The sequence below is a fragment of the Anopheles stephensi genome, chromosome 3 (assembly GCF_013141755.1).
Source record: "Anopheles stephensi strain Indian chromosome 3, UCI_ANSTEP_V1.0, whole genome shotgun sequence".
Lineage (NCBI taxonomy): Eukaryota > Metazoa > Arthropoda > Insecta > Diptera > Culicidae > Anopheles > Anopheles stephensi.
Window position 1 is genome coordinate 62737916 of NC_050203.1, and position 25937 is coordinate 62763852.

At 45.6% G+C, this 25937-nt stretch overlaps 1 protein-coding gene across 4 annotated transcripts; it reads left to right on the top strand.

Moving 5' to 3' along the window:
- The first annotated feature begins 1711 nt into the window (after positions 1–1711).
- Positions 1712–15725, top strand: LOC118509811. 4 transcript variants are annotated; one of them, XM_036050962.1, is made up of 4 exons: positions 1712–2693; positions 10883–11178; positions 14538–14635; positions 14725–15725. In XM_036050962.1, the coding sequence occupies exons 1-4, from the start codon at positions 2287–2289 to the stop codon at positions 14998–15000; spliced, it is 1077 nt and encodes a 358-aa protein (XP_035906855.1). In that variant the 5' UTR covers positions 1712–2286; the 3' UTR covers positions 15001–15725. The 4 variants fall into 4 exon arrangements, with proteins under 4 accessions (XP_035906855.1, XP_035906856.1, XP_035906857.1 ...); XM_036050963.1 differs by having other exon boundaries at positions 10883–11166; XM_036050964.1 differs by lacking the exons at positions 14538–14635; positions 14725–15725 and adding exons at positions 13723–13832; positions 14044–14517.
- Positions 15726–25937: the final 10212 nt, after the last annotated feature.

The window sequence follows — 25937 nt, forward strand, 5'->3', positions numbered from 1 at the left end:
TTAGTAAAACGTCCGTTCCAGTGTCTCCAATTCCAGTGAAAAATACTGTAAAATGCTTGAAAAGCACGAAACTCTTAAAGGTTTTTTTCTCCTCCCGGTGATCGAAGTCCATCGAGAAAATATACCTGTGCAAAAAAACATTTCAATTGATAGAAGATCCGGTCGGCGGAATAGAAATCAGTTTACGCCGGAAGCTGACACGTTTGGCACATCTGTTAGATTGCTTCATCGTCGTCGCCGCCCATCCAAATCGGACCAACGTCACTCCGTCCGTTGCCCGGGAACGGTCGCGTTTCCAGCCGCTCGGATGTTTGAGTGGTTTGGTTAGATGGAACTCCATTCCGGCCGGTCTATCGGTTCGGCCCCGGCCGCACACACTGGTCCGGATTGAAGCGAACGAACGCTCAAGAAAAACATGTTTCATTTTCCCTCCGATGACCAAATCGATTTACGACTCGTTTCGTGAAAATTGAGGAATCTTTCGTAATTGAACATCCGAGAACGAGACCTGGAACGTTACTCGGTCTCTCTCTCTCTTTCACTCGGTTTTGTATTTGTTTGGGTGGTTTTTCACGGCTTAGGACAACGCAGGATAGCTCGGCGAAATGACTGGGCTCGATCGGAAGAGTAAAATAATGTATGCATCGTCGTTGGTCGATAGACACGGCTCACCTGGTATCCACGGCTTCCTCTGTCCAACAAACCAGTTCCCTTAGTAATGGGTTTGTCGGGTGAAGATTGAAGGGTTTCGGACCTCAAAATAACCGTTCTAGGCTTACGATTCAGCATCAATTCACCAATCGTTCGGTTCGGTTTCTCGTACACCAACAGAACGAATGATGAGTGAGTGGAAAAAATGGGCGCAAACCAGGGAGGGCGGCAAATTATTTTATTAGCTCAGCGATGTTCATCAATCTAACGGCAAGGATTGATACAAATGGCGAGAATGTCTGGGCTCGTACCAAAAACTTTAACTTAGAACGAGTGTGTGTGTGTGAGTGTAAGTAGCATCCGGGTGGGAGATGTCGGTGCTGGCTTCGAAAGACAAGGAATAATAAACGAGCGGATATCAACCCGCAACAGACTGAAGGGCAGGAAATTGCACCAGGCTCTGTCTAGACGGTAGACGATGGAAGATAAATTAAGTTATCAAGGAATGTCTAGCTGGGCGCTGTGATTGGGCGCGTCCTTCAAACTCGGTTATGTTAGTTAACTTTTATCCACTTGTGTACTTCTCAGTCATGTAATTTGAGGATAAGTACCCGGTACGGGTCGATTAGTTTTATCATGCTAAAAATAGTCACTCAAAATCAAATTAGGCTGAAAATTCAAGAACGATGGAAGGTTGTACATCGAACGGTAGACATGGTGAAGAAAAAAAGCGAGCAAACTTTCACGGCGCATCAGCACCTGAATGAAAGTCACGGACTGTGACGACGGAAAGAGGAACAAACCTTGCTAACGTGTAACAAGTGACCACCATTAAACTAGGTTAGCTGGCGATCGCCGCGTCTTGGCCAAAAAGGGGGCCACTAATGCTGAATGCTTTCTGCCTACTGTTGCTTCGGCTGCGGTTCCCAGGTGCTAATTAGAACAGCATATTCTTGGTCTCTTTTTTGTTGGTCTGTAAATTGTTTCCCCGATGGCAGGACGATAACTTTGCGGCGTGAGGCTTTCGGACGGCGTAGTTACATTCAGACACTTCCCGGCGCAGAACGTTCGTTACGGTGCGGTGTAGTTGGACGAGATCGAATAGGATAACTTTTGATAGTGGCGCACTATGTGTTGTGGAAGCTAGCACATTCTTTGGAATTTAAGGAGGAAAAACTCTATAATCAGAGCGTTACGCTCACTGTAAGACGTAACTGGTACATTATGTAAAGGTTACATAGAAAACCTCCCTTTTTTAATGCCAATGAAACAAGATGCTCCGCTCAATATAGTGCTGAAACGCAAGCAAATCAAAAGCTTTACAATTCTCGGAAAGCAAGTGACACTTTAAGAAGTGCTACGGGGTTCTAAATTATTGACGGCGGAAGAAACCAATCGACAACAAATCTCAGTAAATTTGAGTGCAGAAACTGTAAGCCGCATCGCAAACCGCACAAAACTGCTGCCCGAGTCCACCGAGACAACGGTCCAAGCATCCTTGAGAGCACATTTTAAGCGCTGTAGCGAAGAAATCCGGGAAAAGGAAAAGTTGTATCTTCCAGCCGTACACCAAGCAAAAGTGTGTATTGAAATCTGCATCGGATCACGGGCGAATCGGCGAACAGATTAAACGTAATGATGGCCGGAAGAAGTCCTGCCGGACCGGGCTCAGCGATGCAGCTGCTGCTTGTTCGGTTCCTGCTGATGGGCGTACTGTTGCTGGCCGTGCTCGATGCGGAAGTGATAGCCGGAAGCGTAGCGAGACAAACGACAGCAGCCAGTGTAGCGGAAGATGACGATAGCAGCAGCAACGGCAGCAGTGCAGTATCGGACGAACTGCTTGAAGACGAAAGTTTCGAACAAGACACAGCCGGCGGTGAAAAACATAGCTGGCCCGAAAGTGAATCGACCACGGTGCAAAGCTGGACGCGTGGGGAGGCCGATGAGGATGCGATGCACACCGTCGGCACGGGGACAACGTTGGGATACAGTGCGGTGGCCACCACACCGAAGATAGTGCGGCCCGTAAAGCAGCTAAGCCGGTAAGTAATGAGTCCGCCAGCAAATGGCATTATGGGATGTTCGCTTGAGTGCCGATTCGTGTGTCGATCTTTTGAGATTGTCCTAAAAATCAACAAAAGGATGCAAGTACAAAAAAAAAACAAGTGGATAGTATTATTTTAATGAAGCATATCATTACAGAGCTCCGTTTGTTGGTGAGCCATTTTGTGTGTCTTAATCATCAGTTGCTCCTACGTTTTGATACTCGAACGACTAATGTTTATTTATGAATAGTTGTCCTCGTCGAATGCTTTTAATTTGGTGACTTGTACGTTACGATAAAAGCATAGGAGGTCGCATAGATTTCGCGCTGAAGGCACTAACAAACCATGCAGTGCACCGGGCACGCAAAAGGCGGCCAAAGTTGGTAAATTTGTTTCACTTTCCAACAGCGGCGAGTTCCGTGCGCTATCCGTCGGTCACAATGGTGCAAACACGACACCGACACCTAGCATGTTGGTGTTTGAGTTGTTGGATTTGGCAACCAGCAACCATCATGCACTAAAATCACACCAATTCGTTAAACTCCAGCTCGGGCGGGAAAAGTTGTACCTCCGGGTTTTCATCTCCCGAGCCGAGAGAGGACACACACTCACACTTAAAAAAAAGAGAAGAAAAACAACAAAGCGACAAAAATCCACAAAGCCAGGCAATCGTTAAAATGAGTTTCTACCCCAACACTCGCCAGATGGCATCATCGGCGAATAACTACGATATGCGGATGCAAAACTGCATTAGGCACACAAAAACGGTTCCCCGGCGTGCGGTGTGAAGGACGGTGGTGAGATGGACACGGGGTGAAAGGCATTGCATATGGAATGTGTGTTGCTATCTCTCAAATAAAGTTGCCTAATTACTGCGGAAACTATTCATCAACTCCCTTTCACTACGGGCGGGTGTTAATGAACTTCGGGTGTCGCGGGCAGCATAGTTCTGGTCGACAAATGTTAGTTTTGGAGCGTATAATCAGTTTCGTTCGGATGTTCGGGATCAGCAGCGCACGTGTCCACATCCAGCTCAGTCATATCAGTTTGTGTGTGTGTGTGTGCTTGTATGCCGAAGGTGTTGAATGGGAAGTTTTATTAATTTCGCTATGACCAGAGAGCAGTGTGGAGAGTATACACACCACCGGTGCAGCTATTTGCACAATTATGCATTTTGCTAGTTTATCTGCTCGGTGAAACTATTTACACACATGTACAACACGGTGGAATGAAAATTAAATAGCAAAATGTGTTCCGCTGAAAACCGGAATCTTCATCGGCACCGGATGATCAATGAACGATCAGGTTCAATATATTGCAGCTCCTTTGGCACGGGATTATCGCTCGACGGTGTGCGAAAAGGGGAGCTCGCTTTTCCGTAGAAGTATGTACAGTGCGAGTTCTTGGAGGGATGCTATTCAAAAATAATCCTCTCTATATTACACCACTATATTTGAACTAGCCGTTCTGGATAGCAGGCGCAATAATCTTTCAGTGCTGATTTCTTTTTCAGGCGAGTTTTAGTTTTTCTCGAACGTATTGAATTTCCAGATGGATACTAATCTTCCATTAGTAGGTATTTTCGGAGAGCTATTATGATTCGAAAAAAGAACTTAAGCTGGAATAAAATTGAAGTAAAAACTTAAAAAAACCCTGATTCTGATTACTTCAAATGTATTTTTTGTCCGTACTATCTCAGTTCACTGATCCATATATACTGTACATTGTATGCATGTCTCACATGTGCGTGCTTCGTCCCACTAAACCACCGGATGATCCTTCTCATTTGGAGAACTAATTTGGTGGACAAAAAAAAGCAGCAGAAATCATTCCATCAAATGGAAACCATTCTCTTGCCATTGGTGCAGTAAACAGCGCACACCGGGATTCGCGGCCGAGCAGTTGAGGAACCTTTACGGAATTGGGGAGCAAGCGCTGTTCCCCCTTAATGCTTGTTGCATGTCACTGGCCATAAAATTGCACAGGAAAAAGTCCAATTAATGACGGACTAATGCATATCCGTTCTTCGGGATGTTCCATTTGCTTGTTTGTACCGTGGGGGGTTTCGACTTGCCCGGCTAATGTGTCCATCGCAGGATCGCAAGTTTCTTCGCCGAAAGGGTGAAACACACCGCTGATGCCTTTACCCACACTAAAAGGAACATGTTGACCCCTATTAACAATCGATCACGCGGTTTTTGCTGCCGGGTAGTAAAAAGTGTACAAAACTGTGCTTAACGTAATTACAGTACTTGCCAACCATACGAGGTGGGCCTCAACTCTCACCTGTACGCGGCTGATTCTCCTCACCGACAACCGATGGTCTAAACACGTTCGCTCCGTTCTTTTGTTTAAGCTCCCCCAACCAGAATCAACTACACCAATCAGGTAGTTGTTCGCGTTCGCGGGGGTTTCGGGGAAAGCATCGATCGGGATTGGGGATCGGGTGGGATTTATTGTAGTAACATACCAATTTGCCATTTAGTAGATTGTAGTCTGGTCGATTTTTTGCGTACCGATGGGTGTGTGTTTATGTGTTTGTTTGTTTGGAATTTGTGATCATGCATGAATGTGCGCCTAAAAAAGCGATTCCCACTCCCGTACGCTTGTACGTAGATTGAATTTAAATTTATGATCACTGGGAATTTAATGTGTACCGGATACCCTGCAATAACAAACATTAAACCTGTCCAGGGAGACAAAAGGGGGAGGAAGGGGGAGAGCGGCGAGTCAGGGGAGAGTGTTCTAATAGCTGCGCAGCGTTTTACTTTGACCAGTTCTTCCGTTTAGGTCGTTTAGGTAGCACCTAGCGACTAAGGGCCTAGGGTTTGGGCGACCCAGCGGATGTCTGGTCTAGTATTTGGTGGCCGTTTTGTGTGTGTGTGTGCTGCTGCTAGTTTTTTTTGGACTCCAAATGACGGTACCGTGATTGTGCGCCATAACATGCAATTGGCGCGCGCGTGGTTTTGCGATACCATTCCGTTGGCACCGGGGTGTATCCGGAGAGGCGTTTGGTGTTGGCTTCTGAATTATTTCACCCTGCATAATTTTCAGCGGATATTCAATTGCACGTGTCCCCGTGTGTTCTGTGGCACCGTATTCCCGGGGACAGTACAGTACGCTGGGGTGACCCCACGGCTTATTCAAAGTCCTTGACGGGTTTAATTTGTGGCATGGGCGATACTTACCCGCTAGGTAGCGGCCCCTTGGTGCCGGGGTTGAGATTTAAATTAAACCGCTTAATTTGACAATTACAATCACTGGCCAGCGCTGGTGGTGGCCAGTGTCCAATGTCCGGACCGGAATCCCATCCCGGGCCGGCGTGTACCGGCGGGGGGGAGTGTAAAAGTTTCGCAAAAAGATCTATTCACCCGTAGCATAATTTGCACGCACGATCGGTCAAACCAATCGCGCCTGGTAGGCTGTATTTAATCCTTTCACCCCGGCCACTGTTTGCCCGACATCCGCGTTCGCCATTTTGTACTTGCAACAGTAGGGTGTGAGTGTAGGGGAAAGCAGCAATGAGGAGGAGAGAGAGAGAGAGAGAGAAAAACCCCCCCTCAGGACACAACTGCTCCGTGTGAGCTTTTAATTTTAATTATGCCGTACATTCATTTATTACAGCATTCAAAAGAATTGAGTGCTCACGTACTGTTTTGGGGTGTGCAGTTGGGGTTTCGGGGTCCGGAGCGTCGACCACGGGACACGGGATAACTTTGAAACATTTCAACCTTTCCCCAAAAACGAAAAAAACCACGCTGTGCTGTGATGGATAGGGTGACGAAATGTAGCATCGAAGGCATGTGGGGTCCGGGTGGTCAGGAATTAATTTTTATCTGATAGCAATTGAAAATTGATATTCAATCGTTGTCTTCGTGCTGGGCGCATCCTTCCCATGCAGCGCATCCCACGGAAATGCATCCAAAAGCCAAATCGATTGCACAAATAATATATGAAAGAACGGGTCATAGTTCATTAATTCAAAATTGTGTCCGAAATTTGTGCTGGCGTGGGTTAAATAAAAAACAACCCCGGCATCCAATCGAGTGCGCTCGATTGCTTTCATCAATCGAAAAGAAAGCAAACAGATAAACAGTTTCGTGCGAAAATAATGTCGCACTTTGCGGCACGCGGTACATCCGGAGTGGTCCTGGTTGATGTATCAATCATCAAGTAATGCGCACCTGATGCGGTGAGGGTAATCGTATTGTTGTGCAATTGTTGATGCTTTTGGCCGGCTGCTTATAAGTTACATGGACAGCCATTATTACTAGCAATAAAGTAAACTGTAAAGGACATCCGCTTGATGGTTTTTGGGGCAGAGTTCTTCGCGCTCCGATTGCTTGCCGTGCTTTTTGTCGTAGTACGATTTTTGGAAGTTAGTATTGCACAGTAAGCTGGAAAACTACATCTACCCTTGCTTTTAAATTATGAAGTCACGCTTGAGGCTCTGACTCGCTTGGTACCTTCACAAAGTAGCTTTGTCCTCACAAAAGCTCTGTCTTCAAAATGTAGCTCTACGCGTCTTTTGAGCTTGTAGCTCACAGTAAGCGCCGAACTATCTGGCGGCATAACCTCTTGCATGCTTGTGAGCAGCTGCTGTCTCAGATTGACTACACTTCGGTGCATATAGATACAAATGGTTCAACTTAGCTTTCTACATGGTCAAATCGAAATGTGAGCAAATTAGCACTAGCAATTCTTAAATCACATTAAAAAACTATGTAACAACGAGTTCCTTGTTTCACATCTTCAGCAGCACACTGTAACCTCTGCGCTCGGCGCCAGCAAAATATTGGTTAAGATACATCGGCTGCAGGACACAAAATAATTAATCCATTTGCTTAATGCTGTCTGATCTGGGCCGGTACAGATGAAACCATTTCGGTGTCAGCCTGCCGTCCCATTTTTGCGTACCTTACCCGCAGACCGTCCCATATCGGGCTGGCGAGCGATATGTGATATGGTTCATAGGGTTGCGCGTTGCAGTTTTTGCTGTGCGCGGTCGATGTCTGAATTTTTCATACAGAAATTCATACACGCGAACTGTGGGAGCCCTTTTTCCCCGACCCAAGGTCAGATAAATATAAATTGAATATCATTTGAATGCATTCATCTCATATATGGGTCGTAATTTCATTCGTGCTGGTTGCTGCTGCTGCCAGTAAAAAGGCAGCCAGCGCCGGGGTTCAGACGAATGGGCAAAAATGCATTCTTTTCCATTGAAATGCATCCGGCAGTGGTAATGTTAACAGTTAAAATCAACCGGCAAAGCGACGCAGCTGCACCGAACGGAAGCGAGATAAGGCGTGAAGGGGGGGGGGGGGGGGGAGGGGAGGGACACTTTGGTCAAGGGTGCTCCCGGTACTTGGGTGCCGAAACGCGTCGTAAATAAACAGGTGAAATATTTATTGAATATTCAACGAATCACACACGACCCTTGGCTGCAGTGGGTGACACCGGACGCATCTGGCTATTCATCCATCCCGTTTCCGTGTGCGGATGGTTTCAGTAGCAGTGCCTCATTGGCTGCAGCCCTGTAATGGAAGGATGACGAAAAATTGAACATGATGTGTGCACTGAACACAGCCCTCCGATTCGTGGAATTGATCGTCCTGCTGCGTTCCTCTGAAAAAAAACTCCCCTTAGCTACCCCACGTGTACCATTTCATTGGCGGCAAGAGATATGCAGGGCGCATGCAAGATATTAATTATCATTTTGGTTTTCCAATTTGCTGCTGTAACTGTAATCACGAACCCTTTTACCCGCGGCACTAAATAGAGCGCGCAAAAAGCTCAAAGAGAATCGTGAAGCAGCGATCGCATGAGGTTGTTGGCAATCTAGCTGTGCATAATTCATGCGGCCATTCAGCTGACATGCACGTATCGACGACAACAAACAAACAAAAAACGGACTAATTCAAAAAGCGTCCAGTGTGCTGCGTCCATACCATTTCGTTACTCGTCAACTCTAAATAAACATGCACCAAACTCATAAAGCCAAATACACCAACGGGCCCCAGCCTTGATACATAAAGTGTAATCATAATCACGCTTTTGATGAAATTAGTGTAGGTCCTGTTTGCGGGGAAGCGCTGACACGGACGGGTATCCCGATGCCGGATGGGCTGGAGTTTCGGGAAAGTTTAGTCAAATTAATTACTTTTATGGTGTTATTTAGGGACGGGAGTATGGTGCGTGTGTGTGCGGACACGTTTTCAAATTGCATCCGTGTGCCTTCATGCAAAGCATTGCAGATTATCCAGTCGATTTAATTTCTGTGAGGCTTAACCGGATTTTGAAAGCGCCGAAAAGCGGAACCAGGAAGTTTAGCAACTATCAAACGATATTCGTGGGCAGCAGTGTTATTACTCACGTAAGAATGTTGCTCCGTATGTGGCCGGTTTTTCTTATCTTCCGCCAGAATGTTTCCCGTAATTGGCAAGGACTGCTACGAATTCATTTGTTTCAATTTAGCCGCCTGGTTTTGTGGGTGCACCATTTGTGGGCGGGTTGGTGTGGTGTTCAGATAATAAGATAATCCCAGGGAAGAACCGGAGACCAAAAATCGATCGAACGATTGTGTTGTGTTGGGTGGGATCACATCTGGGTTTTTGTTGTTGTTGGTTGCTGCTTCATTTTGCTTGTTGCTTATCACACGGTTCCGTACTTTTGGGAGGCACGTACCAGTGCCAAAGACCCGGCACATTCCGACGCAGTATTATCAATTAACATAACCACAACATGCACTACGCATGGTACACATGGTACATGTGTTCGGTGAAATGGAAAAAAATCTAGCACGGGCCCACCACGGCAAGTGCCAGCTTCCACCCAGCCCACCCATTAAGGCGGGAACCGTTGGGACCGTGGACCCGGGTGTGATCCTTTGAACTCAAATCAGGATCATAATCTAGACCGTTAGTCTCACCCCATAAAATGATGATTTTCGCGGGGCGGTGAGGAACGGGCGGACGAGTGTTAGTGAGTGCGCTGTGTATGTTATGTCCATCCTAATGTCCCAATCCCCATTTGGTATTCGGTTTCGGTTCGGTTGGAAAACAAGGGAGAGGTTTTTCTTTCATTAGCCTCATTAACTCCTGCTTCCAGGACGAACCCGTCCGCAGAACCGCAGTGAACCATAATGAAGCTCTTTGGCACGACCCCGGAAGTACCTTCAGGAGATTTAGCCCTCGTACACCGGACCGCTCCACACACACACACACGGTGTCTCGCTCTCGCAAGAAGCAGCAAATGTGGCACTCGGGAATGGAGGTTTTGTTACGGGTCATTGCCATCGCGGTCGGTCGGCACTGTTCATGTGTGTGTGTGTACATTCATTATTTCTAATAAAACAATTTGAGAAACTGAATTAAATTTTATTTATTGTTATTATCGTTTAATTCTGTTTGCGCTTTATCTTTATCTGCTCATTGCCAAAACTGTGGGAAACCTTTAGCCCCGGACAGGACCGGGTTGTTGTTCGCAGGGCAACGGGTTTGCACTTCGCTTGTGGTAGCAGTTTTCGGCAGACAGAAAAGTTGTGCCGTTGGATTAGGGCCAGCATATTGTCTATGCTTTTGTCATATTGGGCGGCATTTGGCTCTAGGTAAACGGGTTAGGGCTATATCTGCTTGAACGGTGTTAATACTATAAGCATACTAACAATCATAAAAATATTATGATAACCTTATCCTATTGCGAGGACAGGTTAGAAAACACAAAAGGGATTTGCTTTTTGAATGATGTTTAAATTTAGGCCTGCGAACTTTTTAGTGAGCAAATACTTTTGTTTACCTACACAAAACCAAACATTTTAAATATTATTTAACAACATCGTGAACAAATATTGAGTTCCAAGTTCTCAAAGCCTGCTTCTATCAATCAACCGAGTAGAGATTTAAGCGTGGAATACGTCTGCACATTGTAGTGAAGCACTTTTATCAAGCTCAAAACCAGTTTTCGGGTGTCACCGTTCGTTCCAGCTTAAGTGTCCTTCCGTTTTCCTTAACACGTTTGCCAGCTTGAATGTGTCTTTTCTGTTGGGCTAACTCGTTTCCCCTTTTTTTCTTCTTCCCTATTCTGCACGCGTTTCCGGCATGTGTCGGTCGATCGATGTTCTGTTCTTCGTGTTCGCGAATTCTCGACCCGCAAAAAAAACCACCCGTGCCACCGGCCTGTTGTAGCTATGAGCAGGGCTTGGAAGACTATGACGAGGCGGCGGATCGTGCGGAACGTGAGCAGCAGGCGCAGCAAAAGGAGCAGACCGTGGAGCAGCAGTACAACAGTATGGTGAAACCGATGCTGACATTATTTAATGTGATAAGCACAGTTTTATCGTCCGGAAGATCAATGCGCTCGATGGCATACGGCGAAGGACGGGAGCGGATAGCCACCGACGGTGGCAATAAAACCGAGATCATCACTTTTGGCGAAAAATCAACAAGCGGCGCCAATGGCACCGGTGGAGGTAATGAAAATGGTAATGAATATTTTGAATGCCTAGCATATTTCCCGAATGCAGCACCAGCATACGGTACGGTTCTCTCGGGCGGTGACGGTACATGCAGAAGGAACGCTTCTGCTAATGTTTGGCCGTTTGGCATAACGTGCGTGCTCTGCCGGCTGGCGAGAGAAGACACTTTCCGAATTCAATGAAACGCTCTGTACCGTAGACCTAGCTAGCCTACGGATATCCTTTACCACAAAAGCTCCATTTAGCTTTATCCATGGCATTCGGGAGACAAAACAAAAAAACAAAAAGGCTCCCGTACTACCATCTTCGAGCGCCATAAAATATGGCTTTTGCATAAGACGAGGAAAAATATGGTTGGAGAAATAATGGATTTTTATTAGATCCTTTTATGACCGTTGGCAAATATTTTCAGCCAGAGACATTAAGCTATTTGGGTGCTCGGTATTGATGTGCTTGTTTGATCCTGGGCGCAATAAATATGTTGCTTGTCCCGTGCTGTAGAACTGTAGCGCACGGTAACATTTGGGCATCGTGACGGCTAGTAACATGACACAAACACTGTGTGTGGTTGGGGGGGGGGGGAGGGGAAGGGGGGTGATGTAATTAATATTTCTCCACGAAAGAGATATTCCAGGAAGAAGCTACAAAATACTGCGAAGTAATGAACGCTCTTTAAAAACATATCTCTCGGCAAGGTCGAACAAGCAATTTCTGCTACTGCCAACTATTGGTGAACTCTATAGTGCTCATTACTTTGCCTTCTGCCGTGGTAGAGCTCCGACAACTACACACACACACACACACACACACACACACACACACACACACGGGAAGGATGACATTTAAGGATGCAAAAATATGTCTGCACTACCATTCATCATTCCGCAAACTAAATACCTTTTTGCTGTGATGAGAGTAGAAATAAATTGAAAAACTTTAAAATATTCCTTGCATCGTCCCCGGGGAGCTATGTGAGGTAAAAATCCTTCTGCCGCTATAAACGTTCAGACACATTTGAATGAGTTCTATATTTACACACCATGACCTTACCTTCGATCGGTGGTACGGTGGTGCCATCCCACAGGCATGCATGCAAAATTCCTCACCAGTTGACGATGGCAGCAAAATAATCTTCTTTTCTCGCATATGTGTGCTTAACCACAAAACCCCAAGCAAAAAAGAAAAAACTGCTAGCACAAAAACCAAAAAAAGGGAAGAAATAAGCTCTACATCTCGCTTTCCGTCTGCGGCAAACGTTAGTTTTCGCCCGAGCTTGATCGGGAAATGAGATAAAGTTACAAATTAAAAACTTTCCACCAACCATCACGAATGCATTCACGGTGTCATGCTTTATGCTATTACTTACCGTCCACGAGTCCGCCGGCATGGAATTTCAGCGTGCAAAAAGGGCGGGCAGTGTTGGAACGGTGGGCGGGAAAGCAGGGTGGCAAAAATAAAAGTAAATTTTTGGAAGCTTGATTTCTAGGAACTGGGAGGACTTATGTCGGGTGGCGGTTGTTTTCCCATGTGCACGTCGCACGTAGGGTAGTATCAAGCTAAAGAATGTGGCATAATATTATGCCCGTAAGGGGGTTTGAACTGTTTGGTTAAGCTGCATACAGCTGCATCGTGAATCGGGAGCAAAAAAGGAGTGGAGCTGTGTTAAAAATAATAGACGAATAACTGAAAAGCTGCATAAAAGAACAGTTTGGATTTTATATTAGAGCAGAGTTTAATCACTTAAGGAAATATTGTTGAAAACCGGTATAGCATGACCTCCTTTTGTTGCGACATAGTCTACTAGAACTATAATTCTTGTGGTATCTTGAGAGTTTTTAGATCATTTTCACTTGAATAGGAGCATTTCTGGATAAAATCGTGGAGGATCTTCAATTGAAGAATTATTCTTGCTATGATGGTGATTCCTGATGAATTTGAAGTCTTGAGGCACATCCTGATCTCTTGTTATATCTGCTCCACCTTTCAATTTGACGAGCTTGAAAACGTCTAATTGTATACCGATTCTGGAATAGATTTTGGATGTCCTAAAGCTTGGTTAAACCTTAAAATGGAATAAAATCTTCCGAACAATCACGTAGAATCAATCATTCAAATTGAGCGTGCTATGGCGTTAATGTTTTGTTGACCAGCACACCGTTGATCCATGGAACTTCCGGTTGACCCCCAAACCGACCAATGATTTTTGTTTTGGAAAACCTTTCTTTTCCAATATTTTTGAAGACAAGATGAAGTACCTGATCGTCAAGATTCAGAAAGAATCGAAAAAATTAATCATTTTGAGACTTTCCTGGGACGGTTTGATCAAAACTTTCTTAGACTGCTTAATGAATCTATTAAGCTACATTTACTAACTTCAATTGCCTCCAAACTGTATCGATTCACAAACATGGCCAACCGGCTACTCTCACGATCGTACATTCCATTTTTTGCTCTTACAATTACCAATCCCCCAACAAACCGTTTTTTGCTTTTCAATCTGCACAGCTGATTAAACCGTGCTAAACGTGTGCGATTTGTGTTTCATTCCAGAAACAGTAACCGCGGTGACAGGTGGACGATACATTAAAGGCGATCCCCTGAATGGCTACTACGATTTCGTGATCAGCGAAGGATCGTACAAGTTTTGGGTGGTGATGCAGGTAGCTATACAAGGCGCTTAACACTCCATTCGCCAAACAACCATTCGGCCCCGCGCCGTTTGCGATGGGGTGCCGAAGTAATTGAGTTTGGCCACACAATTCAATGTACCAACGCATTTCCCAACTTTTTTTCTCTCTTTTTTTTGTTTTGCTCTCTTTTCACCGTGTGGTAAAATTCAACTCCCATTTTCGGGCTGCCTGCAACACGTAGCTCTTCACCGCCGGTCTCGTGCTGTATGCCACATTTGCGGCTATTTACTACTCGAAAGTGAGCCCTCTCACGTCGGATTACGATTATATCGATTACCTGAACGGGGCGCGCTCGTTCGCCGGCGGACGTACGATGGGCGGGAGCGCTAGCGGGAGCACGCTGTGGGATACGGTGGCTAACAGCCGGTGGTTTGGACCGGCGGCCCAAACGTTCGAGACGGTCATGCAGGCAATAGAAAATGCACCGAAGTAGAAGCAACAGTCGGGAACGCATTGATATGAAACATTTGATGTTGCGCTTTCGTTGAACGTATGGGCGCAGGATGAATTCCTTGAATGTTTTATCTGAATGTGTGTCCTGTGAGGAACGATTGGAATCGTATGGGCACCGAATTTCTTTTCTAACCTCTCATTGTAATTGTCGAAATACAGCATTTAAAAAACAAACTCCCCAAACATTGCACACTCATAGCAGACGAACGCATTATTCCACAGCTAACGGTGAGGGTCGCTACATAAAAGGAGATCCTCTGAACGGGTACTACGATTTCATCATCAGCGAAGGGTCGTACAAATTTTGGGCAGTGTTCCAGGTGAGTACGGCCGGTGACAATAGCCACAATTGCATTCGATTGATCGGTTTTTGCGGATGGTACTGATGAGAACAAATTGCCCATTGCAGCTCGTGACGGCCGCCGTAGTCATTTATTCTACGCTCACCGCCATTTACTACTCGAAAGTGGCACCGCTTACGTCGGATTACGATTACATCGATTATCTGAACGGTGGCCGTTCATTCGCCGGTGCGCGCCCGATCGACGGTGCAGCACGGACCGGTGCGAGCGGTCGACGAGCGTCGGGATGGAGCTGGGACAGTCTGTCGACCAGCAGCTGGTTCGGGCCGGCTGCACAAGCGTTCACGATAGTGATGGATGCGATCGAACGACAACCTAAATGATGCATCTTGGATGATGAGATGTGTAACAACGGAGTGCTTGAAATTTCCATGAAATATCCGAACACGGTGGTTTAGTGATAGTTGATACCGAAAACTAGCTTGGATATTTCATCGCAATCGAAGTATCTACGTGTGAACACTTGCGAGATGTAGAATTTGTGAACTTCCATGCGTACTTATGCACAATGTAATGCTTACATGAAGACGTTTAGCGACCTATGTATAAAGAATTCGTTTACCAACTATAAGTCAAGATCTCTACCGGTTAGAGATACAATTTTACTGATATCGACCGTATTCAGAGTTTCAAACTTCATTTACGCATCCTTGATGATTCTTCCGAGTTCATCCTTAAAAATTAGTTAGGGTTATTCCCAACGAACATATTGACCTCCGCCCGAATAGGTAACTAAAAACGAGCAAAACCATAATAAAAGCTTTCTCGTATCGATGGATAAAGGATAAAAATTGGCACTGTCAGCGAGGTGTATGTACATGGTCCATGGTGTGTTGGAGGTGGTAGACTGTAAATTTACATTTTTCTAAAAGGAACGCTATCCTGTCCGCCTCGTACATCACTGCCAATTACAGCCGTTTTCCACAGCATACCAACGACGAAGCTAACCGAACAAACAGAGTCGTCGAAGACGGAACAAAAAATTAGAACATTGTTTGTCAAGAACGGTGCACGTGAAAGAAAAAAAAACCTACCCACACACACACACACACATACTGGGTATATGCAGGAGGAGAGGAACGAAATGTACGAGGATAAGCGAACCTGGCAGTCGCGTTTTTGGAGCTGGGCTGTTTCGGAGGAAACAGGCGTCCTAGGGCGACGAAGGGACGGCGGCAGCCGGTGTAGGACAAGAAATTAATTTGATTTTTAATTGGTTTTATAATCGAACCGAACACAAACAATCGAAACCCGATGTGCAAAACCCTGGTTGGCTCGGGCCGATCGTTTCATGTTGGTGTGGTGCGTGTTTCGGAGCAAGAACGAGCCGTCGGGCGTGATCGTGTGAATCGCGGCGGTGAAAGTAATGAAGTAATAACGATTCTTCCGTGGTAAGCGAAAGCCGCCGTTGCGATTGGAATTTGACGAAAGAGTTTTAATTATTCTCGTGCGTTCAAAGCGGGTTTTCCACGTGGGTAGTTTTGCTACTCGCCGGTTGGAACGGTCGAAACCCCAGCGACAAATACCGGTGGCCCGCGCTCTGCAAGCAATCACGGTTTGAAGTGGCGTACTTTTTCTCGTTTCCTCACCATTCGATGAGCTTGCCGGGAGGTAAAGGTAAGAGACAAGGACCATGGGGAAAGGTAGGGAGCATGTGGATCAAAGATCTGATAAATTTGCACCAATGATCAGGAGCTCGGGAGACCTCTTCATCCTGGCCAGAAATCGTGGTGAAGAAACAAATGACCGGGTGACGAGCGGGATGTTGGTGAGTTCGTACAAGTGCTCGGCGAAGTAAATAGATTGCTGTAAACAATTATCCCGATTCCTGCCCCACTGCACCGTGCAATCGAGGCGGGTTTGGGAGACGGTTAGAGGGTGCTAATTGAATTGGAGCTAGATTGAAATTGCGGTAAATGAGTGTGACACGTGTTTCCACGACCAGGTACTGTGACAGATTGGGTAAAAGGTTAGGTAACGGTGCCCGGGATGAGATGCGAAATGGAGTATGGTTGTTTGAGGCACGCGATTATTTGTAATTTATTTAAATTACAAAAAGGACATGTATTGGAAAAATATCTCTTCATTAGTATTACATAGAATTTTACATCCCCAACAGTCGGTTTAACTAGATTTTAATATGCTTTCAGTTTTACCAGGAAAAGATTATCAAACCAATATTTTTGCTCTAATTATACGACTTTCGTGACCACTTTCCATCATCGACGAGTTGTTTGTGCACGAGGAGATAGAAATCTACGCCACAGAATATCACGCGACCGCGACCTCAAAGCATACCTCCATCGGGCTCCGGTCCGATTCATCCCCATCCTGCCAAATGCCCGTTTCGCGTATCCCTAGACAGTCGAGCGTTTGAGACACAGGATTGTATGAAAGGGATGTTTTTGCAATCAGCCTGACTTTTCAATTAATCAAAACCTTGTTAAGTCAGGCGACGCGCTTTGGTGGTAACCGGAACGCCTTCATGCGCGTAATGAGAGAATTGGATTAAAAATTCGCACCCTCGTCAAGCGTTGGTGGTGGCCGGTGAGGCAATCGGGTGGCTGGCACCGGCAGGGTGGTATTTTTGTCCCGCGCCTCACAAACTTTTAACCAACATCACCGTCAAAATTAAGGCAAGCGAGACTTTGGATTTTTTGTTGTAGCTGATGCTTCCTCTTCTTCTTACAACCCCTAACCACCAGGAGCTGCTACTGACAGTGCCCGGAATCGATCGGTGGGCCGATGAAGACGCTGATGATAACGACACCGAACGATAATGATGCGAGAGTGTCATCGCCGTTGAGTGTTTGCCGGAATAAATTGAATCACTCCTCTTCACGGCAGATGCGCTTTTTCGGGCATCCGAGTTTTAGGGGCGGCGACATCTAATTTGTTATTTAAATCATTTCTGCTCGAATGGGGTTGTTTTTCGACTGTTGCAAAGGTACACTAAAATTTAAAGGTTTTTAAACATTTAGATTGTTCGGTTCGGTTCGTGCTGAACCGTTGTCGAATGTTGCAGTGGCGGCTTTTCGGAAAGGAGGTTTAGAATTGGATGAGCGCTAGTAGGATGAAATTTTGACAATACTTCAAAGCACGAGTGAAAATATTTGCCTAGTCGCGTCGCATCCCTAGCCCTTGATCCCTGGTCCTGCACGGCAAACAAATCTATCATTCAAAGAAGCGAAACAAAGTCACCGGTCACGGGCGGAAAATGGAATGCATAAGCGGCCAGCATAGTTGTCCAGCTGGTGTGTGTGTGTGGCCGTGTTTCCGCAGTTCGAAGGTTGCTCTAGCGTTCCTTAAAATATTTACACTGTCAACATCCGGTCCGATGGGATCGGCAAAGAAGCCCGTTCGTAAAATTTATGACCCTACCAACGGATGATGACCGGCGGCTAGATTTTGTGCATGGGGCTCGACAAAAGGTAAAGCTATCATCGGCCGGGATAAAATCTACATTAAGGGATATATTTTGTCGTTGGCCCCGGTATGCTGACCGGTGCTCTGGTCCATTCGGTACGGCTCGGTTCCGAGTGCTAGACGAGTGACAACCAGTTTACCAAAGCTCCTCGTGCGGTCGATGATTTACGCTCGTACGCTTAATGGTAGCTTCTTTCGTTTCGGGAAATCATCATATTTTAATGAATCACGTGGAAAATGAAGTTCCAAATCGGTTACGGTAAGCAAATTTGAAGCCAAACATTACGCACAGCAACGCAACACACACACACTCGCAAGGTTAGAAGACAGGAAACACCTGACTGCCACGGTGACACTAATTACTCAAGCATGTATATTTATTTACTTGCAAACCCGACCCAAGCATGCAGCGCGTATACGGTCCGGGGGGTTTACGGGAAAAGCTACCCAACGACCAGATGTCACGGGATTTGCCGATGGAATCCAAGGGAAATTTAGTGCAAAAGTATGTTAATTGTTACGGTTCGATTGTAGCTGGAATTAGAATGAAAATTTGATTGCAGTCCGCCTCCGAGGCTGGCTCGAGGCTCCGAGAGTGTATGCCCGGTGGCGACCGTTGTTCGTCCGGTTTGGGGCTGGTAGGATGGAACGGCTCATTGCCATTGCCAGCGTCGGAGTTATTTTAGTGCTCTGCGAATTCGAGCTAAAACCACAGCCCTGTCCACGTCCTCACGTGTCCTCCGGCGCTGTGCGGTGACGGTACCAGACGGATGCATCCTACCAGCACAGAAAACTAATTTCATAAATTTCCGAAGCTGGTAGGACTGGTCGTTCGGGTTTGCCGTGCAAATGAACTCGGAGTTCGGTCCGGAGCATAATGCTATTTTAAGTATGTGCAGATTGAGGTTTTGCTGAAGTGAACACACTCGCGTCGGCATGAGCACGCGGGAGCGCTGCTGTGATTGAGAGCTGCAAGCTGTGTGCGGCAGCGTCAGGTAAAATGGTAAATGATGTTGTCAAATTATAATCAAAATATTAGTGCACTGTGCTGGTCTGTGTCTGGAAGTGGGGAGGGTGAGGAGCATTTCCAAAGAAACAGCTTAGTAACCCGATTCCATTACTTTTATTTACAGTAAATAAGTGAAGGTATGCATTTTTTACACATTAAGTTTGTTACTATGAATATCATTCATTAATGTGGTAGGGCTGCAGGATGCAAGATGTGTTGAAATCGTTACCAAATTTTAGATGAACGGGGCTTTGGTAAGACCGGCTGCAAAGAAATTGTTTAAGTCATATCTAAATGTGTCCTTTTGGGTGCCATTGTCAGTTGGAGTGACCATAAGAACAATTTTATGAGGTGCTTTATGTAACGCAAATAAGTGTATTCGAAGTATGGTTTTGAGCAAGTTTACTCTTGTATAATAAAGAATCTTTTTTGCGTTAGACTCTCAAAATCTCGTGAAATTGAACACTTCATCCAAGTCTTAAAACCTTGCACGGTCTTTAAGCCAAAAGCCATGAGATCCGGAAGCGCTACTCACACTCAATTAAGGGAACGCCAGTTCCGATAATGGTGAGGAAGTGGGAAACGTAACTGTACGTACTGTACTGTATCTAGCGGACACCTGCCAACGAAGAAGCGATGCTGTAACCAGATCATGACGGAACCCTAACCTATACTTGTGGCTGTTTTTTTGTGTGTGCTGTTGTTGAATGGGAAACCACATTGCAACTGTTATTCCGAATTGCCGCAATGATTGGATGTTTCAAGTGCTTAATCATTCAGTAGCTGCCGATACGTGATCCTAACGCCAAAGAGGTCAAACTTTCAGGCCTGATAGGTTATCATGTTTTGGAATGGAGTGGATAAAGTTTTTTTTATTTCCTTTTTTTAAGACGTTTATTAATGATTATCTATTTTTAAGCTAAATCCCATCCCTTCTTACGTGAAGAGATGAGTAATGAAGCATGCGTGCTACAACGCACTGAACAAACTACCACGTAATCTGAAACTAGGTCACGGGGAAAGAAAATATTTCTTTCCTTAGGGTAAAACTCCGATATTGACACGTGACGCCCAGGAATTCCGTACAACGGTTCCAGTTCACCCGGGTACCCATGAATGATAATATCCCGCACAGTGTTGCATCTCTCGCGCGTGCCACATCAACCGAAAGGTACCGTTCTGGGACAGTTCTTGAAGAGCGGAGAATCATGCAAAACGGAAGCATAAATCAAGGCAGCATCGAATCGCGCGAAGGTAACTGGGCACCACGCAATCGCAATCCCTGATCTTATTGTGCGCTGGAAACCGTTTTATTCCATTCAACTCCCGGTCCGAACGAGAACTGGAGCAGCAGTAGTATCCCAAAACTCCAGACCGCCACACGCAAAAAAGGCGCCCCCTCAGAACAACCGGTGTCGAACGGCGAACCAACTCGAACCGGTGGGAATGGTCCCCCGTGTGCGGTGGTGTGCAATCATTCTGCATCAGATAACAGTTTACAACAATGGAATATTGTAAGAATTATGGGAATAAATTAACTTGCGCTCGGACATTACGGCACACTAACGGATGGAAGAGCTCGCTGAGTAGCGGCCGGTCAGCAGACTCCCTTGCTCTGCTCTGCTGGGATGGGATAATCTGGCTGGGGCACTATTCGAACCGGGATGGTGGACGACAGTTTGGGTTGAAGCTGAGATGATGAATTTTTCGCGATAACATAACGCGCCGGTATTGCCGGTGGCCTGATCTATCAACCATCAGAGGTAGGGGCGCTGCATAACGACAGCTAGGGTAGGATGGTTCCTGCGGCGAATCTGGACGTCATCAGTCTGGTGAAAAATAACGGAAGATGAATGATTACTTAGCTGCGAAATGAGGTCACTCATTGTGCAGCGCGTTGGTTCGGTCGGTACCGAATCTGCGAGGGAATATTATTGTAGATCACGCGTTGGTAAAGTAAAATTACCCGCAGTCTGTTGTGGTTGGCAAGAAAGCGTCTCAGAGGATGTAGAATGTCACCATTTCCTGTTGCATACGCCGGGAAGAGACGGGAGAAACAAGGAACTCCCAGCGGTGTAGCCCTTCTAAAAATAGCTGCTTCATATAAAATTAAATTCCAAAGGTTTTCTCGATCACTTTTTCACTAGAACTGTGTCACTGGGGGGAGAAAGGGGTTTTCCAAGGAAATGTGATACTTATCTTGTCTGTAACTAACATTTTCGCTTTCATTTCCTCGCAAGAGTGATTTTTCACTAGAAACTGTATGGTGATGCGTTTGATGTCGTTACATTGCTATATAAACCACATGCAGAATGCAGCTGCACTGTTACCATATTCCAATGAATCGTTGTCGAGGCAAACATGCACATTATAGCATGAAAAAATAAAACTAAAATGATATTGCTTCATTCGTTTCATTCCTTTGCTTCTGTCGTTTTATTGCATCATCACTATCTTCACCATCATCGACAACATCAGCATCCAAATGATCATTACCGTTGTTGGCATGCTCGTTTGAGATTAATGATTAAAGTAACAATCAGCAAACCTGACATACGTTATCGATCGTATTATGGTAAACAGTAGAGGTATAAAATGCGTTTAGAATATGAGCCTTACAGCACGGATCTCCGCCACCAGGGTAGAGCCCAGACTGGAAAGAGGTTGATATGTTGCGTGCTCAGCAAAATAAGTGTTCCTTCTCAGACGTTTCCGTCGTCGTCCTGGGCTGAAGTTCCAGTGTCAATGATGTAGACTCTTGAAAGTGAACGCACTCCAACCGAACAGGTTTCGTAAGGCTGACTGGCTGGTTTCTGGTCTCGTGTTTGTGTGTGTGCGCGTTTTTTCTCCTCATCTCGCTGCAGTCTGATATCGCACAACAGTTGACTCATTGAAGTTTCACTCCGCTGAATGCATCCGCTCGGTTTGACTTTGCCGGCTTCAGATGATAGTCCCCGGGCACACCTTCCCGAAAGTGGAGCGGTACCGGTGCTTCCTACACGCGGGTAAGACGCGTGTAGCTAAACCCCATCGAGCGAGGGCGAGCTTTTGTTTTACCAGTCGCTTTGTGACGGCTATTCACAGTTATGCGAGCGGCGCGTAAGAAAATGTGACTGGTGTAGAGAGCGTGAGGCAGCCGCTTTTCCGTTCGTGCTCGGTGCTGATTCTTCGCGTTGTACCCGACGATATACACGCGATGCACGTGTGTGTAAAGGCGCCGCGGCTCTAAACGCGACGATGATGAAATCGGAGACGATACAGAGCTTAATCACTTACGTACCATCGCTCCCGACGGTTGGGCCCGACCGGTGATGGTAGCCGGAAACGTGGAGGAGTGCAGTGAGACCGCGCGTAGGAGACGTGATCTATCGCTAGTTGTTTCCGGTAAGTTGTCGGTCGATTTCTTCACCATTGCCGTGGCGTTGAACTCGGTGCAAACGGTGGAAAGTAGCATCTTTGGAGAAATGTTCTAGGGGAGGTTTTTTAACGCCGTTCTCGGTTACGCTTTTGCAATCCTGTGTAAGACAATGTGTGAGGATGCCAATTGTTGTCGATAAGCAGCATAGCGGTGTGGCTGTAGGGAATGTGACTTATTGATGCGTGGTCGATTAAACAATGCTTTGCTCCATTGACACTAGATTACACAAATGCATGAGTTAAAAAAAAGAGAAAACAGAAAAGAAAGAAACAAATAATGATGAAGTTTTACAGAAATTCTAATAATCTGTTTATCCCTTTAATCTGTTAATGATTTACTCATGGAAATTAAACGCTAGGACTCGCGTTTCAATTTATGATCAAAAATCACATTTACAAACTAATCATACTCTGCGTTCAACATAATCATATTTCAACAGCGTTTGTAATCATCACCATGCTCGGGGAAAACTTTATGCTTGTAACATTTGTATAATGAAAAATGAGGTCCATTCAGCAGTGCTAACACCACTATCAATTACGGATACTTTGCCAACTGCTCCATTTAGATGAATTCATAATTCCATTCATTAGTTGAGCGCTGGATGATTATTAAAAATTACTACAAATTACAGCGCTTCCGAACGCGTCCTGTTAATGGGAAATTGATCCAACCGATTTGCACCTGCACCGGCACTCTTGCAGCCGCTGTGTCATTTCCGCTGCGTTGCACATTTCCCGCCCGACCCGGCGGCCCGAGTGTTTGTGGCCGATGATACCGATATATTGTGCAGCGCTACAACCATTTGCATTAGCATCCTTGCATCGAATTCCTTCCCCGCTGACGGGGGTTTTTACCGCACGGGGAAAATTGCGCGGTTGAATTCGGATTGCGTGTAGGTGGTATATGTGTCTGTCCGCGCGATCGTAGTGGATAGTTACCGCATAATAAAGTTCTCCAAAATCGGTGCAGGCACAGAGCGCGGCGCTGAGAAGTGACAGTGTGACACGGGGCAAAGGGAAAAATTACGCCAACACTGATTTGCCTCGGATCGGTGGAAAGCCGGATAAGCTGGGAGCGGCGGTAACCAGTGCTACGATGCAACGCTTTTATCCCGAGCAACAGGAGGCGAATGGGCCGGATGATGTGAGGTAAGGTTGGGACGGAAGCCTAAGGTGGATTCTCGCCGGGACGTGGAAAGACCGCGACAAAACCGTGCGGTTCACGTACATCTCGATGACGGTTGTGAATGCAACGAACCGCAACGCAACGAAGCCAGTGCGGGCTAGGCTAGGCACACCAGGCCCGCGTTGGCAACGTGCAGAACGGGGCTTGCATGCGACGGCAGCAGCCGTTCCAACGGTACTCATAATTTGTTCCCTGTTCATTATGTTATTTATTTTCGCTTCAGCTTTTCGCTTCTGCCACGAGTTACCGGGGAGCTGTATGAGGCATCGTTCCCGGCCGTGATTCGATTGGACGTGCACTACAAAAGCGTCATCGGTGGCTCAACGGTGGTCACCGGGGCCAAGCAAGCGGCCCGCGAGATCGACGAAACATCATCCATCCATATGTTGGTAGGGATTGGGGGAGCTACTGGCCGGCGCACGAATCCATAGTAGCGGACGAGTGGATTCTTGAGGATTTTTCTCGATGCACAAGGAGATTTATGGCCGTTGCTTGTATCCGACGGCATGTACATGTTTTGAAGAGTGGTTGGCAAACGTTGTCATCAGTCACAGCAGAAGTGGGTAGTTAGAATAAATGATCAACAGCTTCTACAGAAGGGATTACTGGCAGGAAATCGTTATCTAGAATGAAGGATGAAGTTTATTGAATCGCTATCACACAAACTACTCTAAAACTTTAAATACAATTATTGAATGCGATTAATTTATGTACATCTTTTAAGGAAAACGTGAAAAAAATGTTAGAGAACAAACTATACATAGGACTTCATGGACAGCCCGAGATGTAATTAGTAACAAATAAAAATATACAATATAAACTCAATATTTTTCAGTATATTATTGAAAGTTGACATGAATACTTAAATAAGAAACATAACATAACATAATATCATATCTAGAAAAACGTTAAAACTGGACATGCAGCTGGTACAATTTTTATTTTGAGAAATATTTCATTTATTGAATAGAAGATCTTTTAGAAATTGAAAGTGATGAGTAGTGGAATGATCTTAGAATAATGTCTCAATTGTGTCGTGAAAGAACGTGTGCACTTGAAGATGGATAATTTGTGAGTGTACATTTTTACGTCATTTTTAGTCCTAAATCATTTCTAAATTCAAAGAGTTTATTTAAACGAGTTCATTAGATGGAATTGTGTACACAATCGGGAACGTGTGCGGATTACCTAATTATAAGGCGCGAACAGAAATATTTATTCCGTACTGAAAGTTACGCAAAAGTCACAAGAAAATCTTCCTTTTAGGAAGGGGCCTCGTTTTTTTACTTCATTTATTTATACAGGCTTTGGGTCTCCGAATCCTCATTCGCTAGGCAATGGCATCTCATAGTCTAATTTACACTAGTTACGTTCTTCCTTGAGCCGTGTAAAATTTGTCGATAAAGGAATTTGAACTGTTGTATCAACTGATAACTTAGCGCTGAATGCAATAATTTTGTGAAATTTACTGATTTTCCAACATGTCCTATTGGCATTCCGAACATGTTGAGATCATCTGAAAACAAACTCTATCCAAAATATCCATTTCTTATTTTTTTTACTCGATCTGAAAATATCTCTACTTTTTCCATTGTCTTGCTTGCTCGTGCTCTTGACCGATAACTTTTGGCTTTTTAGACCCTCAGGAACCATCTGAAAGAATTGGAATATAAATGGATCTTGATGTAGCTTTTCCAAGATGCCTACACCAATATCGAATCTAATCTTATCACGCGCCGCAGCATAGTTTTGCCTAGGCTGCCAGAGGCTGTCAGTTAGTTTTTGTTCATTTCTCTCACTTGTTTTTGCACACGCGTAAAACACGTGTTAGGGATTGTCATTGCTAAATTGTGCGACCCTGTACATCCTGGGGGAATATTTTTCTCCTGCTGGCACGCCATTGCATTCAACGCACCATGCAAAGCCACATACCATACTATCGAGCGACAATAATGGTTAATGTGCACCGACGGCAGACCAACAACCAACCCAACACAACTCGGTTATTCATGAGCTGGAGCCAGCAGGAAGCGGCATGAGTACTGGGGTGCGGCACACTAATGGGCACCCGTTGTTGCGGTCGAGTCCTGCATCCTGTACCACGACCGATGTTGATAATGATGTCAGGAATGCTGCCACCGCGCGCTGGTCACGGGGAGCCATGACCTACCGAAACGGAACAACGCACCGGTATATGACCTTACCTGCACGGTTGCCCG